The sequence below is a fragment of the Microtus ochrogaster genome, chromosome 8 (assembly GCF_000317375.1).
Source record: "Microtus ochrogaster isolate Prairie Vole_2 chromosome 8, MicOch1.0, whole genome shotgun sequence".
In the NCBI taxonomy this organism is placed as follows: domain Eukaryota; kingdom Metazoa; phylum Chordata; class Mammalia; order Rodentia; family Cricetidae; genus Microtus; species Microtus ochrogaster.
In genome coordinates, this window is record NC_022015.1 from 52,405,367 (window position 1) to 52,421,513 (window position 16,147).

The 16,147-nt window shown below is 44.3% G+C and overlaps 1 protein-coding gene across 28 annotated transcripts in view; it reads left to right on the forward strand.

Moving 5' to 3' along the window:
- Trpm3 (transient receptor potential cation channel subfamily M member 3) overlaps positions 1 to 16,147 on the forward strand; it is an 805,264-nt gene that overhangs the window by 738,356 nt on the left and 50,761 nt on the right. For 17 of the 28 annotated variants that reach the window (XM_026781583.1, XM_026781586.1, XM_026781587.1 and 14 more), the window contains 2 exons: positions 1,315 to 1,566; positions 7,630 to 7,804. In XM_026781583.1, the coding sequence (XP_026637384.1) occupies positions 1,315 to 1,566; positions 7,630 to 7,804 (427 nt within the window). Of the gene's footprint in view, positions 1 to 1,314; positions 1,567 to 7,629; positions 7,841 to 16,147 lie in introns of all 28 variants that reach the window. The other 11 variants (XM_026781590.1, XM_026781580.1, XM_026781582.1 and 8 more) reach the window with 1 other exon arrangement.

The window sequence follows — 16,147 nt, forward strand, 5'->3', positions numbered from 1 at the left end:
CTCTCTCTCTCTCTCTCTCTCTCTCTCTCTCTCTCTCTCTCTCTCTCTCTCTCTCTCCAGCAGTTTTAGTGACATGTGAACAAGTGGGTGGGCTTCACAAAGGCCTGGCCCATCCTCCCTGCCCCTACTTCCCCATGCACATGCGCAATTTGTATCTAGTTAAGCTGGAACTAGAGGCTGAGGAGCTGACACAACAGCAACAGCTACAGGGGATACTGGTGGGTAGGTAGGACAGTAGATGTCCCAACATGGTTGCTGGGAGCCCCCGCAAGGACAGCAAATCCCCTGGCCCAACCCCCACACCTGCTGAAGTAGGCAGTCAGTGCCAGGAATCAGGTATCTGTGTTTTGGAGCAATGGAGGCTTCTGCAGCTGGAATGGTCAACAGAGGCCTTCCTAGGAAGGGGACAGCTGAATAAAGAGCTTAAGGATAAGAAGGAGTCAAACATACAGACTCTTGGAGAAGAAAAGTCCCCAGGGAAAGGAATTACGCACACGAGTGTCCTGAGCGCAGGCTGAACTTGCTAAGCCTCCAAGCAAGTCAGTGTGGCTATATGGGGGCAGAACGCCTGAGAATGCAGTGCGATGTGAAGTGGGCCGCGGGGAGGAGCCTGGCTTCCGGTCTGTTTATAATGAAAGCCATCAGAAAGTCTGAGTATATACTTACCGTGGTTTGCTTGTCCCTCGTCTCCTTTCTTTTAAGAAATGAGGTATAATTTACTGGTAATGAAAGGAACCCCCACTTAGGGTCCGGCTTGATGAGTCTTTGCTTACACCATCAACTGCGTATTCATCAACCACATCAAAGGTTAGGTCCTTAAAGAGCTTACTGTGTGTCGCTCAGAAACTGGGCGGTAGGCTGGTGGCCATAATGACAACAGTTATGTCCTGAGAAGACCGTAGCAGCCACGTGCCTGTGATGGGACGTAGAACTCAGTGGCCATCACGGAGATGACGATGAGTCATTAATGGGGTTCGGGCGACGATTTGGGGACACAAGAGAGGAATGGAGGTGTCCTGTAGGAGTGGTCCGTGTCACTCAGTCCTGAAGGCTGGATACGGGTATCTATGTACTGTTACAGCAAAAGCCTGCAGTGGCTCAGCATTGCCAGACCATCCCAAAAATCAGACCTGTTGTTTACATCTGTGCACATCTAGATTACCTACGTTTAGTTCAGTTACACATCCCTAGCATACAGGTATTCAACGAGACACAGGTCTCCCTAGCCCCTTCCATCAGCTGATAGACCCAGCGCTTCCCAGCGGAGCTGAAAGGATACAAGAAAGCAGGCCTAACCCTCTCTCTGCCTTCTAGATCCTGATGTCAGAGCCTGGCAAGCTGCTGCAGAAGGTGAGGGTGTGGCTGCAGGAATACTGGAACGTCACCGACCTCATCGCTATCCTTCTCTTCTCGGTGGGAATGATCCTCCGACTTCAAGACCAGCCCTTCAGGAGCGACGGGAGGGTCATCTACTGTGTGAACATCATTTATTGGTACATCCGTTTGCTGGACATCTTCGGCGTGAACAAGTATCTGGGCCCATATGTAATGATGATTGGGAAAATGGTAAGCAAGGGCATTTGGGGCCGTTGTCACCCTTCCCCCGAGGAGGATCCCTGATAATAGAAAGAGAGATGTGATTCATTTGGATTTGCCACTGAGGTCTGCATGAGATGACCCCAGGGGTGCTTCAGGGTTTTTAATTTCCTTTAAGTGTTTGCAAAGTTGACTCTCTTGCTATATAAAAACTAAAGAAAGCAATCATCAGCCGCCTTTTTTCTAACTGAAGCATATGGGAAGATCACTTGCTTTATGGCAGGCACTGGCTTAAGAGCCCAGCAAAGCCAAGCAGTGGTGGTGCACGCCTTTGATCCCATCACTCAGGAGGCAGAGGCAGACAGACCTCTGAGTTTGAGGCCAGCCTGGTCTACAGAGCAGGTTACAGGATAATCAGGGCTACACATAGAGACCCTAGCTAGGAAAAGAATAGGAAAAATAGTTAAGCAAAGATGCCATTTTGTGAAGTTGGGACAAAGGGAAAGGAAGGGAAGTACTTGGCATGCAGAGTGAAAAGGTCTTCATGGTGACATCTTATGGAATCCAGAAGGGTCGCTCACAGGTCAAGACAGATTGACACAGAACGTTCTAGGTGGGCGGGCAGGGAGGACGACTTGGTCTCCACTGAAAACTGCTAACAGATTTTGAAGACTCATAGAAGGTGAGTTTTTGAGGCAACATTTGAAGCTGGGTGTAGTTGTACTCACTCAGAATACCCCAACACTTGGGGAGCTAAGGATGTGAGATCCCAGGCCATCCAGGGTTAGTTACATAGCAAAAGTTTATCTCAAAAAAACCTGATGTAAAATAAGATCAAATAAAACTCTTTCAAAAAGTGGAGTCTAGTCCACAAAGGGGGGCGGGGTTAAGTTGATCTGAGTTAGGTAGGCAGAGTCTGAGTACTGGGAAAACTGTGACTGAGCCTGGCTCCGGAGGGAGACACCTGCTCCTCTAAATTCTTTAAAATAAAAGAATCTCAAGTGGCTAGTTAATGTACCTCTACACAAATGTCTGAGAATTTCAACTTTCTGGCTATATTCTAGTTTTCAGAATTTTCCCATAAAGACTGAGCCTGGGGTAGCCAGCATCAGTGTGATCCTGGTGGCAGGCATAGAGTAGAGGTGCAGGGCTCATGAGCTTCTTCCTCAGACAGTCTAGGGGAATTACCAGAACCTGATGCCTGCATGTATATCTCCGACATGTGGAGAATATCCACCCTACCTGGAAAAATACCCCCTCATAAGAATCTCTTTGGGATCGTCTCTCTAGTTCCGTCTTATGAGTTGTTGAAACCAGCAAGTGGCATTATAGATGCCCCTTTTTACTGCCACTCAAGTTGACAGGCATCATTGCTAACTCAGTATTTATTAAACATCTGCATATGAATTCTACTGAAATACATCTTAAATAACCAGAAATCTTCCTGTTAATAAAAAAAAAATCCATGCAAGGAAAGGAAAAATTTAAATTCAAAATGAATTTCCTTTACTCCTTGATATTCCATTCGCGGCCTCCTAAGGCAACAAAGAGCAGCAAACATGTACTTTGCAGAGCTGCGATCCTTAGGGCTGGCAGTGCTCAACAATAGCTGGCTCCCGGTCAACTGGCTGGTAAATTGCGTCTCCTATTGTTACGCTCAAACTGTCTTTGTAAAGGACAATGAAGGAAGGAAAGTTTATAAACACACAGTGTCTTCTATATAACCAACCCTTTCTTACACAAGCTTGGAATTATCACACCGACGCTGTTTAGGGTAAATAGCACCAGACACATTGTAGAGAACAGATACATGGGTTCTGGAGCTTCAGTCACACACACTGAACCCAGTTCAGCTTGATATTGTGTGGGGAGAGGGCAGGGTGTATATTATTTGTTTATTCCGCCCTTATGTCTTCATTAAACAAGGGCTTTGAGACTCTGGGGAAAATTCTTATGTCTAAAGGTAGACCCTGGGGAATGGGTTTGAAGGATGGGAGGGACCTGGGTATCCTGCTCCCAACTTACACAGGAAAATGTGCATATGGATTTTCGAGAGAAAACAGGCCTTTTTTTTTTTTTAAGATTCTCAAATACATTTCGAAGCGAACTGAGAAAAAGATATCAAACTATAACAGCTTGGAAATCAGGCCAATTTTTCTCCACCTTGGCACATTTTTTGATTTTTTTTTAAAAAGTGTCTCACTATGTAACTCGACCTGTCCTGGACTTTACCCTCCTCCTGCCTTCACCTCCTCAGTGCTAGGGCTACAGGCATGCACAACACACCCAGGTGAGACTGCGTAATTCTTTGTTGAAAAGTAGCATACTGCAGAATGTTTAACACCAGAGAAAAAGAGGGGGGGGGAGAAGAAGAGAAGAGTTAGGACAACAAAGATGTCTCCAAACATTACCAAGTGTCCCCGAAGCACAGAGCTGCCCTCTGTCATGAACCACTACATTAGGCTCCCATTTTAGCACTCTTTATTAAAATACAAATGAAATGCCACTACATTTCCCTTTTTTGTCTAAAATAAAAAGATTATTAATTAGGGGATTATTTAATCTGATAGTTTTTTGTGATAACCTTATTTTAATAGAATATTCAAAGACCCAAACCAAGTCAATTATTTTTTTAAAAAAAAAGTCTAGGTGGCATTTAAATATTTGAAATATCTAAAGTTACATTAATGCAGTGAGATTATCTTAATTTCCGTGCCTATCATTTTAATAATGGCGTAATTACCCCGGTTTTGACTAAAATAAAACCTTACTAAGAAATGAGGAGGAGGGCTGTGATGTCTTTTCTCTACTTTTTAACTTATGAATGACTTCATTTATCAGTCAGGAATAAGTAGGAAATTTTGGGGACTTTGAGTTCTTACAGGATGCTTTTAAGATAATTAGTTCAATAATTGAGTCATCAATCCAGAAGGTAGATAAAATCCATCCTTGGAGTTTATCAGTGAGCCAGATGGATGGCAAGCTGGAAGCTGAGGAGTCTTCCCAGATGTGTTATATACAAAGCCCCCACCTTTAGAGGCGCCCTCTTTCCTACTCCACACCCAGGAAGCCCAGCACCTCGGTCTCTGAACACCAAGCACAGGATGGCCAGGTGCTCATTCTGAAATCGTTTTCTGTGTTGGCAATGTCAAGGAAACCAACCAGTGAGTGCATCAAATAAATACCCGACAGCACAGAACCCCTTCGTCCCTTCCCGCTGTGAATCCTGTTCATATGCAGGTCCAGATTTACCTGAAATCCTGACTCTGCCCTTGCGTATTTTATTTCTCAAGGAAACTCAGTAACTGTGGACTAACTCCCTTATGTAACGTGGAATAGAAGCCATGATAGGAGCTGTGTGATACTGTGCCAGGCACCATGGGAGATGCGTCTCAGTCCTCAAAACCGTTAAACCCCGTGGAATTGATCTTAGGCCCTTCCTATATTAATTAAATAAACAGACTCTGGGAGAAACAGGGACAAGGGTCAAACTCCTGACTCCAGATCCCGGCCTTCCAATAATAACACATTAGCATTTATGAGAATTACCGCATAGTCATTGAGTCAAAGGTAATCGCGTGATTGTTATTATTATCCCACTTACAGCATTTAAAAACAAGGTTAAGCACCGCATTCCAGGCCACTTAGCCAACTTTCTTTTTTCTTTTTTAATGGTCAGGAAAAAGTTTTCTTTGGTGGATTTTTTTTCTCACATAGCTATTTTTGCTAGCAGTCAGGATCAAAATCCAGGTTGTCTGGCACCTGAGAGCTTGTGCTTCCTCCCCACCGTGGGTATTCTCCGTTGAACACGCTGAAAGACACTTGTAAGACTGGGCAGGATCTTAGCACTGATCTCACTGGATAATTTCACTTTGAAAACAAAAGAAGTCTGCTCCTCTTCTTATTATTGGGGCTCAGATCCTGATATTTTTATGACAGTAAAGACTTTGACATAGAGAAAGCTCAGCATATGGGAAGAATTTTTCCTTTTGCTGTTTTGACCCTGTGAGTAGATATTAGAAACAATAATTTTTTTAAAAAAAAAACTGAGACATTAAGTTGGTGCCATTTCTGTATTTCCTCTCTGAGTTTCCTTCAGTCCGGCTAGCCCTGCATGCTCATGAGCCCACCTAATCAGCCCCACCCGTCTTTTAACAAGTGTAACCAAATATAACACAAAGGCCCATCTGTGCTCCTTCATTGATAAACTTTCTATGAGTAAGCGGTCAAAGAATTTTATAAAATAAAAAGAAGAGAGAAGATAAAGCATGGGTTTCCTATGAACATGTTGTTATTCTCCCAGCATAAACCTGCAGGGAGATGGAAAAGAGGGATCTTAGAGAATTTCCTATCTCACTTCAAGGTCTTAAAATTTTGGGCAGATGTATTATTCTGAAGTTGTCTTGAAAACTGGTAAATTGATCTAAAAATATATTGAGGCCCCTGTGTCCTAAGGCACCCAAAAAGAACGTAATGTTTAAGTACCATAAAATATTCTCTTTTAAGCTAGAGGTGGAAATAGGTCCATAGCAGAGTGTGTGCTTAGTGTACAATAGGCCCTTGATCCAGTCCTCAGCACAACAGTAACAATAATAAATAAGTAAAACTGTCTGAAACCTTCTTTATCACTGATAATCAGCATTCCTCTTTCTCTGTGGGGAGGTAGCCCTTACACTGTAACATCCAAGAGGAGGAAGTCTTTGGTGTCAGACAGTGTCACACAAAGAGTGAAAACCAATCTTTGTAACTTATGAGTGTGAAGGACATACTGACTTATAAAACAGGGTGGAACCGGCCATAAAGACTACTGAGACAGGGGTCCAGTCACTGCTAGGACTAGCTCTCTCTATCTGCTCCTTCACTGGTGGGAAAACTTAGCCTCCTGCATGCTACATGATTATAAAGAATGGACATTATGAAGAATGAAAGGGAACTTCTCTCTCTACTTCTATTTTAAAGAGATGGTAGAACAGGCTATGTAATCTCAGCACCCTGGAGGCAGAAGCAGGAAGAGCATAAAGTTGCAGGCTAACCTCATCTACACAGTGAGTTCTAAGATACTTTGGGCTCATACTTATACCTGTCTCCAAACAAACAAAAAAGGTTCTGAAGATTCTGATAGTCCTGTCTTGTGTCACATGCCTACCTCACCATGGCTTCCATGGAATGAGGGCCCACAGCTAGCCTAGCTTGGACAGCACAGCCATCTTTCAGGCAGATGCATTGGAACTCTCTCTTAAAGAAAAAAGTTGTGGCTTTGGAGCCACTTAGAATCACTACTCTTTGTTCAGTGTTGAAAAGAGAGCAATTGGGCAGGGGAAAAAGAGATGCCTAGTCACATAGCATTGAAGCAAGCGAGGGGATGGAGAAGGAAAAATGGAAAGAGTGAAGGTGGTGGGCTTCAGTCAGGAGAAATTGGCTTCACACCAGGGAGGAAATCTGTCATATCAGCAGGCACTGGTCTCAGTCATGAAGCTACATAGCTTAAAGACCAGTGAAAAGACCCCACCACCTCCAATAATAAGACACCCTACAGGAGAAACATAGAAACTGGATGATTTGGTGAGAGACAGATCCATGGCAGAGAATCCAGCAATGCGATGGAGCTCCCATTTGCCCTCCGCCCTGGGTCTATTTGTAACCCTGCATTTTCTTGAGCTTCCCGAGTCATGCTAGCCTCTTCGAACTAAGAGTAGGAATATGCTGCTTTGCACTTGTTCCTAAAATAGCCCAACTCTCCCAATTCTAATTTTCCTAAGAAGAAAGAAACCAAAACAAACGACTTGCCTTCTCTAATAACAGTTTTAAAAAAAAAAAATAGTGCTGGAACCACGTGAAGAACCCAAATTCTGAGGATTAGCCCTTCTGTGTCTAAATGTAAATATATTTCATAGACGTCCATAAAAATAAAGGGGCTCAATTATGTGTGCACTTGTAAAAAAAAATTTAGCAACTAACATCAGTATTCAGCATGGAGACATCAGCTTCAATAGTCCAGTTGTCCTCTTAGATGGGGACTCCTTCAATGTCAGCATTCACAGGCACCCTCAATCATGTGGCTTTTCTCTTATTTCTCCTTCTCCGCCCTTCCAGATGATAGACATGATGTACTTTGTCATCATTATGCTGGTGGTACTGATGAGCTTTGGGGTCGCCAGACAAGCCATCCTCTTTCCCAATGAGGAGCCATCTTGGAAACTGGCCAAGAATATCTTCTACATGCCATATTGGATGATTTATGGGGAAGTGTTTGCAGACCAGATAGACCGTAAGCAAGTTTATGATTCTCATACACCAAAGTCAGGTATTTAACTTTGATTGAGTCACGTCTTTTCCAAGTCCATTCGTTTGTCCTCAATAAATGGCTCAAGATAGAGGGCCGATTCCTAGTTTGCTATCGTGGTGGAAGCAATCGCTGGAGGTGAATATAATACCTTAGCAAAATAGCCATCACCTGTTTCTTCAGGCATGTCCTTCCTGTAATACAAATGGACATCTAGTAGACCAAAGTTGATACAAAAACTGAACCACTTTAAATGATATAAGTTTGTGTATAACTCAAACTCTTGGGGCAAGGTTTTTTTTTTATATTTCATCACTGGGAATATATTATGTCAAAACTACCCACTCCTACCTTAACGCTCACCTTGGTAGGCTTTAGAAAACAAATTCCTAGGGCTTGACTTTAGAACAAATAAACAATTCTCAATTTCAATTAGAATTCAAGATTAAGGGCAAACATCTGTATGGTATTTTCCTCATGCTAAAAGCTATTCCCCAACAGTCTTTCTCATTGTGAAGAGCTATTGAGACACAGATGAAGCCAGAATTCATTACCAAGAAGTATGGAAAATGCCCATAGGTCATAGACCAAGTTGTTGGCTGTAGATGCTGAGGTGGGTGGTATCTATACCCTAAAGTGATCTAGCGTGAACCAAGAGGCAGCAGCCTCCGTACCGTCAGTCTACTAGATACGGAGTCTCTGCAAAAAACAACTCCTTTTGTGTGGAGTTGAGGGCAGCTGTAGTCCTGAGTCTGTTCCAGGGTTTTATTTGGACCACATGTCAGGGCACACCAGGCATCAGGAAATGACTTGGGGAAGAAAGCGTCAGGGGAGAAGCATGTTTCAGTGTGAAGCTGAATCCCAGCGGCAGCTCCCTCTCACTTTCCCTGAGGAGTTCAACTCTGAAAATAACAACCCTCCAACACTGTTGAATTCACATTTTTTTCAGACATTTATTTTCTGCTGACAGGTCAGCCATGTGAGCCCTGGACTGTGAACACGGATTAGGGTCAGGTAACAGCATAGCTTACTAAGAGAGGGAGTAGAGTCTCGTCAGCACCCGCTCTCCCTCCTCATCCCAGGTGGGATGGGGCCTAGGCATACAAGGACAAAAGATGTCTGAGCTTGGAAGTCCTCGGGCCTGTGAAGAGCGTGGGTATCCTGGCAACAGAACACAGTTACACGTCATTTTCCCCTCCACGATAGATTCTGAACAAATACGCTTTCCTTCTCAAAACACGTTCTCTGAGGCTCTGAGGCAAGCACGACTTTTTGGAACACCTAATTGGAACAAATATCTGTTCCATAAGACTTAGCCAACTCACAAAGGAAGAATTTTAGCTCCATCCTCCAGTTAGGGTATCTTTGGCTGACAGAAGAAGGCAGTTTCCCAGGGACAGGGATTTCCTGTAGAGAGCATCCTTTCAAATGGTCCCTCCAGGCCAAACAACATTTTAAAAGCTTGCTATGCTGATACTCCTCGGAGACAAGGCTATCACACACACACACACACACACGCACGCACGCACGCACGCACGCACGCACGCACGCATACACACGCGGAAATTGCTTTTCCACTTTGTTACATTATTTTGCCTTTTCAAATTGTCCCTTTTTCTCCAAGAACGAGAGGAAGTCCACATGGGCATTTGAACAATGTAGTATGGGAGAAAGGGGGAGAGGAAAAGGAAGGGGAGGTGGGGATGGGTTTTACAAATGGGATTCTGTCTGTCCCTCTACATGTGGCCATTTATTGATGTTGTACTATGAACCCAGCCTAGTGCAACAAACACTGCCATCCGCTGAACACAAGGATTTAGTATCGCTGTTCTAAAAGAAGGGCTGATTATAGTTTAGAACTTGAGATCTCCTCGCCATCCCCAAAGACAGAATGGAGGTATTTTGTGTGAAAAATGGACAAATTCCCCCCAGCTCCGGGAATTAGATCTTGTGGCGCTCTATGTGTGTGAGGGTAAATCTTGACCCCAAATCCCAAAATAGAACCGACCCAGCCTTAGGTGGATGCAACCTTCTTGAGACCCTGCCCTCTTCTGTGATCTTCTGAAGTTGGCCGCAATGGCAGACTGTTCTAAGCTAAATCAGCCAGTTTTCTGTCTAGAGTTGCTAAACAGGATTCGTCCTTTCTCAAATGGATTTAGACAACTGTCCTCAAACCTCAAATAACATTTGACCAAGGTCACCGGACATCACTCTTCTATTAATGACTCAAATGCCTATACTATGGCACAAGGTGGGCCCGGTGGAGATTGGATGCCTGCCCCCACCCTTCAGAACTGCCCAGGAGAACCAGCAACAAACTATTTGAGAAAGGTACAAATCATTCAAATCATCGCCGCTGCCCTCCAGTCTGTGGCCTCCTCTCTGTGCCGTGTGCAGGTTGGCGTGTGAAGCATGTATTCAGGCTGACAGGATTTCATACCCACCCGGACCCGCTGCCCTCCCATGGTCTACCAAGCCCCCACTGTAAATGTGCCCCGTGGATGTGCCCCGTGGGTGTGCCCCGTGTGGCCCTTTCCCAGTGCTTCTCATTCCTACGCACCTCAGATAACTCATTCCTAACTTGATGCACGCGCTCCATATCTAGCTCTGGATGTTTTGACTTCTCCGTTGCTGGACCCATTTCATGGGGGGGGGGTGCGATCTCTTTCTGAACTGGGACTGATCGGTGTGAATATGCAATGGGACCTTCAGAATAGGTGACTCGTACCAATGTCACACCTCAGAATGGAGGACAGCTAGAATGCCCTCACTTCTGGGAGGCAGTGTTCCCTAAGTGTAGTATTTTGGGTATATATTTCATCTATTTTCCTGTTGTTTTAGACAGAAATTAACCTAAAAAATCCAAAGACCATGGGATGAAACCTGTGAGGTTACTTTCCAAATGTGCTTAAAAACTTGAGAAAAAAAATTGGAATCACATTTTTAAAATTCACAAAATAACAAGTTCATTTGCCTTCTAAGTCATAATGGACTGACACAAATGACAGACCAAGCTTAGTCTAAATTACCAGAGAGGCTAGGGTTTGGCTTCTGGCTTGGGAGCAGGGGCGTGCAAGGATGTGGTTAGAAGTAGAAGATGGTGAAAATGAAGAAGAGCCAGCAGCCGTTTTCATTGTGGAGATTGGGCCTCATGCCGATCTGATTTATGTGACCTGAACTTGCTGCTGTTGGCTAGTTAGTTGGTCAGTTGCTATTTGGGTTTTACTTTACTTGGTTGTTGCTATTGTTGCTGCTGTTGCTGCTGTTGTTCAGATAACCTGTAATTGACATTAAGTACTCATGCTACATATATTATCTTGCTAAGCCCAGCTAAGGGCTACCATAGTGACTTGGAGTCTGGGTTCTTAAATGTACCAACATTGCCCGGAGTCTATAACTCAATGGTAGAGCATTTGCCTTGACCATAGGATGCTCTGAGTTCAATACCCAGTGCCACAAAATAATTCATTTCGTTCCGTTAACTACACCAATACCAAACTACAACATTCTTCTGGGCGGTCTCATTAGGATGACCCATACTGCATGGCTTGTGAGGGCTAGCCAGGCCCCCACAGGTGCTTGGGAGGAAAACCCATTTCAAAAGCAGAACAACAACAAAATACATAAATTCCCAGCAGTATCCACACCAAGGTTGCAGTAAAATTAAACTTGAATGGTTTTTCCTGAGCTCAGGGATCTGGCTTGGTGGGCGGGGACCTTGGAAGTGCACCTGTGTTAGCAGAGGTGACAGGGTGACTCCACACGCTCCAGCCTCTGGCTGCATGGGGGCTGCTTCTTCCTTACAGGGTGTTCTGCTGTGTATTCAGATTCCTCGGGCTGTACCAAGACAGGAGAGAAATGAATCATGCTCTTGAATGCATTAAATGCGGGTCTAAATTTAGGCCTCCTTTCTGCCTCTCTGGGTATTTTTACAAGTTTAGATAGTACTGGGGAAGCAGAATGTCCAGGACTTGCTTTTTACCATGACAGCTTAATATTACCTAGGCATTTCCCCCTCTGAATTAAATATCCAATCTTCTTAATGCGTGGGTCATTTTTTTTTCTTATTGCCTGGGGCTTTTTCATCTAAAATTAATAGGTAATCTGAAGGAGGAGGGGTTTCTTTGTTTCATTGTTTTAATTGATTGATTGAATACAACATTTTGCTGTTAAAATAACCCTTGCTCTTTGGTATACAGGTTGTCATTGTGGCTTTGACTCAAACCATGTGTATGGAAAGTACTGTCCTGAATTACTTTCCTGTCTCCAATTAATTGTTCCTGGGTTTGGCTACGAAAGTAGGACAGCTCAAGTGTCTGAAATACACGTTCGATGGTGGACATAAAACACCAGGAGCAAGGAGGATGCGAGCTGTGTGCATCTCAGCTGTTTTGCCCCAGGTCTCAGAACTCTGGTCTCAGCTACTGTTTAGTATTTCAGACTGACCTCTAATGGCTTTGGAACACAGGGTTGCCTACCGGCTAGAGCATAGGGCGTATTACCCGACCAGGAAGCGCACTCTGGGAAGGAAAGCTTGGGCCAGTGCCCACTTTGGGGGAAAGGGAAATTGTTCCGTGAGGTTCCGTTTTCACAAACTGCTAAGGAAGTTAGCCAATGCAGGGCTGTCTCTGAGAAAGTCGGGCCACACTATAACGGATACCCACATGACTTGTTTACTACTCCAGACTTGGGCTTATGAGATTTACCAAAGAACAGAGCTATCTCTGTATTAGGCCCCCGCTGTGACCTGTATGCGTTCCGCTATCGTGATATCCACGGTAATTTCCTCCCAGGCTGGCCTCTATTTGGAGTCCATTCATTCAAAGGTGTTTTCTTCTACCATGAGCTGCAAGGCAAAGAAAGTCTGGGAAGAAACATGAAAGAGACATTGCCTTCGAGGAACTTACAGTTCAGGAGGGGGCAACCTGCCGTTGCCAGCCTATGGATCGAGGAGACGCTAAGCAAGGAAGTCAGTCAGTCCCACACGGAGTAGGAGCATGGGTGTAATAGATGAGGCCTTGCGGAGAAGAAGAAAAAAGCTGAGCAGAGCCCTGAAATATGAGCAGATGTGTGCTAGGCAGATGGGAGCAGGGGTGTGAAGAGAGAATAGCATTCCAAACTGAGACCCAGAGTGGCAAGCTCCAGGCACAAAAAAAAAAAAAAAAAAAAAAAAGCGATTTAGCATGGCTCGCTATAGAGTGAGAGGTAGGAGACAGGAAGCAGGGCAGATGGGTCTGGAAGGAGAAAGAAAAGGAGAGGGAGATCGTGGGGAGGAAGGGAGATGGGAAGTGAGAGACGAAAGAACATCCCTAATGCGGTAGCGATGGGAAAGGTGGCAGCAGGAGATTTGAGGATGGCACCTTAGGAAGACCTAGGACAAAGTCAGATAGCACCAATGGTGTAGAAGAAATGGGCAGGGAGTCGAAATGGAGGAATAGGAACTTGCCCTGAGATCCCTGACTTAGTCTAAAGTATAAAAACCGTAGAGAAACTTGGGAAGGTAAATATGCATGGGGCTGGTGTCCCATTGGGGTTAGATTGAGTTTGTAGATCCTGTACAGAGTCCAGGGAAGCCATGAAGCTCAACAGGATGTGCTGAACTATAAAACGAATTAAATATGAAACGGGGGACTGAGAAGATGGCTCCATGATTAGCATTTGCTGTTCTTTCTGTGGGCCCCAAATTGAGTCTCCAGCACCCACATTGGGCAGTTCACAAACTCCTGCAGCTCCAGTCCCAAGGGATAGGAAACCCTCTCCTGGCCTGTGCTGGTACCTGCATGCATATTCTACACATACAGACAAGCAGGCGCATACATATACATGTAAATAAAGGTTGATTAATTAATTTAAAAGCTCTTCACTGGACGTGCAGTTTTTAGGATAAATGTCTTTTTCTGTGAAAGCCAAGATGGGTGAGCACAAGTAGAGAACACAGTAGAGAGAGAAGAGCGGCTGGGGTAGGGTACCAAGAACAAAATCACAAAAATGGTAAAGCTTACCAAGAGAAAAGGGTCAACTTGGTGGATGGTTAGAAGAGTCCCTGGTGACCTCTTTGCTAGGAATTTTCATTTCTGTGCTAGGGTTCCAGCCTCTCCTGAGATGGATAATTCTCCAGCTATTTGAAGAGACCTTTCTTCAAAGCCTGGTTACTCCAGTACTTTAACAGAATACTTTTGATCCACCCTGGTTGGCATGACTTCAAAATCCAAATATTGTCTACTCTACCGTAACCCCTCCAAGTGAGTCCCTAGGTAGCCCCACAGAAGAAGAGGTCCAGAGGCATAATACATCTTGAATTCCCATAACTTTCTCTTAGTCTTCTCTACTAAACCCCCAAAATTTATAATGAGAAGAAATATTGAGCTCCCATCTGGCTGTGGGAACTATTTTGTCACCCAATTGTGAATTTCTGGGTAGCGAAAAGCAATATAAGAAGTATTTGTCCCTTTCAACAGAGACAAGTCAGTAGAGGTGCTTTTTAATCTTGTCCTCTTCAACAAGTACAAAATATTAGGTTAGAAAGTAGGAGTTGGTTAGGGTAAGAAAAGACTCCCAAATCAGCAACAGTGACGGAAACCAGACCTGCAGAAAGGTTGTGTGTGTGTGTCAATAGAACAGAAGCAAGTAAGTTACTGAGCATGCTTTGAGATAAAATTAGTCGTTGTAAAAAATACCAGTTCTTACTCTGCCTAGCTGTAATGGGCTGCAGCCTAGGAAAGGTAACCACTGCAGGATGAACAGTAGAGACAGCTGCATGGAGAGAGGGCAACCCCCAGTGACGCTAAATGTTCCACCGTCTATAATCTTATGGGAAAAAAAGATACAAGAACTGTCTGGTTCTAACCCCAAGCTGTTGACTTTGTGGCTGGGACAACAAATTGGGTGCTAGCTACCATCCTCAAAGAAAACATAAGTGGACTAAGCCAGTGAAGGGCACCCCCTAACTGAAAGGGAAGAAAAGCTGCACTTTGAGGCCAGAGCAGGATTTGAACTCTTCACGCTGGAGAGATGAAAGAGAAGATGCCAAGAGGCACTGGATTTCCCAAGTGAATCTCTAGGCATACCATAATCTCGAACCTCAAATCTGAGCGTGGGTTGACCAAGAATCTTTGAAGTACGAAAGGACTACACTTAGGACAAACAAAGGGAATGCTTTCTACAGAGGACATTTAATATTTATGCCCCCAGAGATATGACAAAAAAATCACATATTTTGATAAGCTTTTGATTTTTTTTTCATTTCACCCTCCTGACCCATGTCTATATTTCCTCCCCACTTTCCAGTTCAACCCTACCCCCACTTTTCCCATTCTCCCTTCATACACCTGTTCCTACTATCCCCCTCTCTAGAACTCCTCCCCCCCCCAGCCCTCCATGGTCCCTTTTACTTTCCTGGCTTATGCAGTTACTCCAGGTTTTATGCTCACATCTAAAGGCTCAGAGCTAGAAACAAATAAGAGAGAACGTGAGGCAGAGTTTGGGCTACCTCACGCAGAATGCTACTTTCCAGTTCCATCTGTTTACCTGCAAATTTCACGATTTCCTTTTTCCTGTGTAGCTGAATAAAAATCCCATTGTGTAAATGGACCCCATTTTCATTATCCGTTCATCAGCTGAAGGACATATAAATTGTTTCCATTTCTTAGGTATTGGGAATAGAGCAGAAAACTGACAACAACCAAAAGCCTACATTTTTATATTTCCAGATAAATCATTTTATTTTTGAAGGAAAAATAATAGGATGAGGAAGTAGAAGATGGTTCTTCCATAAAATGGAGTGTGCACATCACAGAAATGGCAAGGATAAACCAGGCATGGTAGTGCAAGCCTGTAATCCCTGAACTCATGAGGCAGAGGCAGGTGGATTTTGCATTTGAGGCCAGCCTAGGCTATCACACACATACACACATACAGAGAGAGAGAGAGAGAGAGAGAGAGAGAGAGAGAGAGAGAGAGAGCACTAACATAGTGTATAACCTCGTAGCACATTAATAAACATAGGCATCCAGTTGGCAATGTGGTGGATACCTGGTCCCCCCTCACCCCTTTTTCCAGGTTTTGCACCCACCCCTCTGTTTCCATGGTCTCTAATACTGGGCTTACATTCAGATAGCTGGCCCCAGAATTTTTGCAGTCTCTTTGTTACCCAGAAAACCTAAGGTGACCTGAGAGTGGGGATCCCAGGAAATCCTGCACCTTGCTTCACCTGTTAAATGTGGGGAATGTAAACACTCTTGTTGAAGCCCGCAAACTCCTACTTTGAGGCTACGGAATACCTTCCCGAAAGTGAGGCACAGCCCATACCCTGGAGCTCCCAGTGGGATG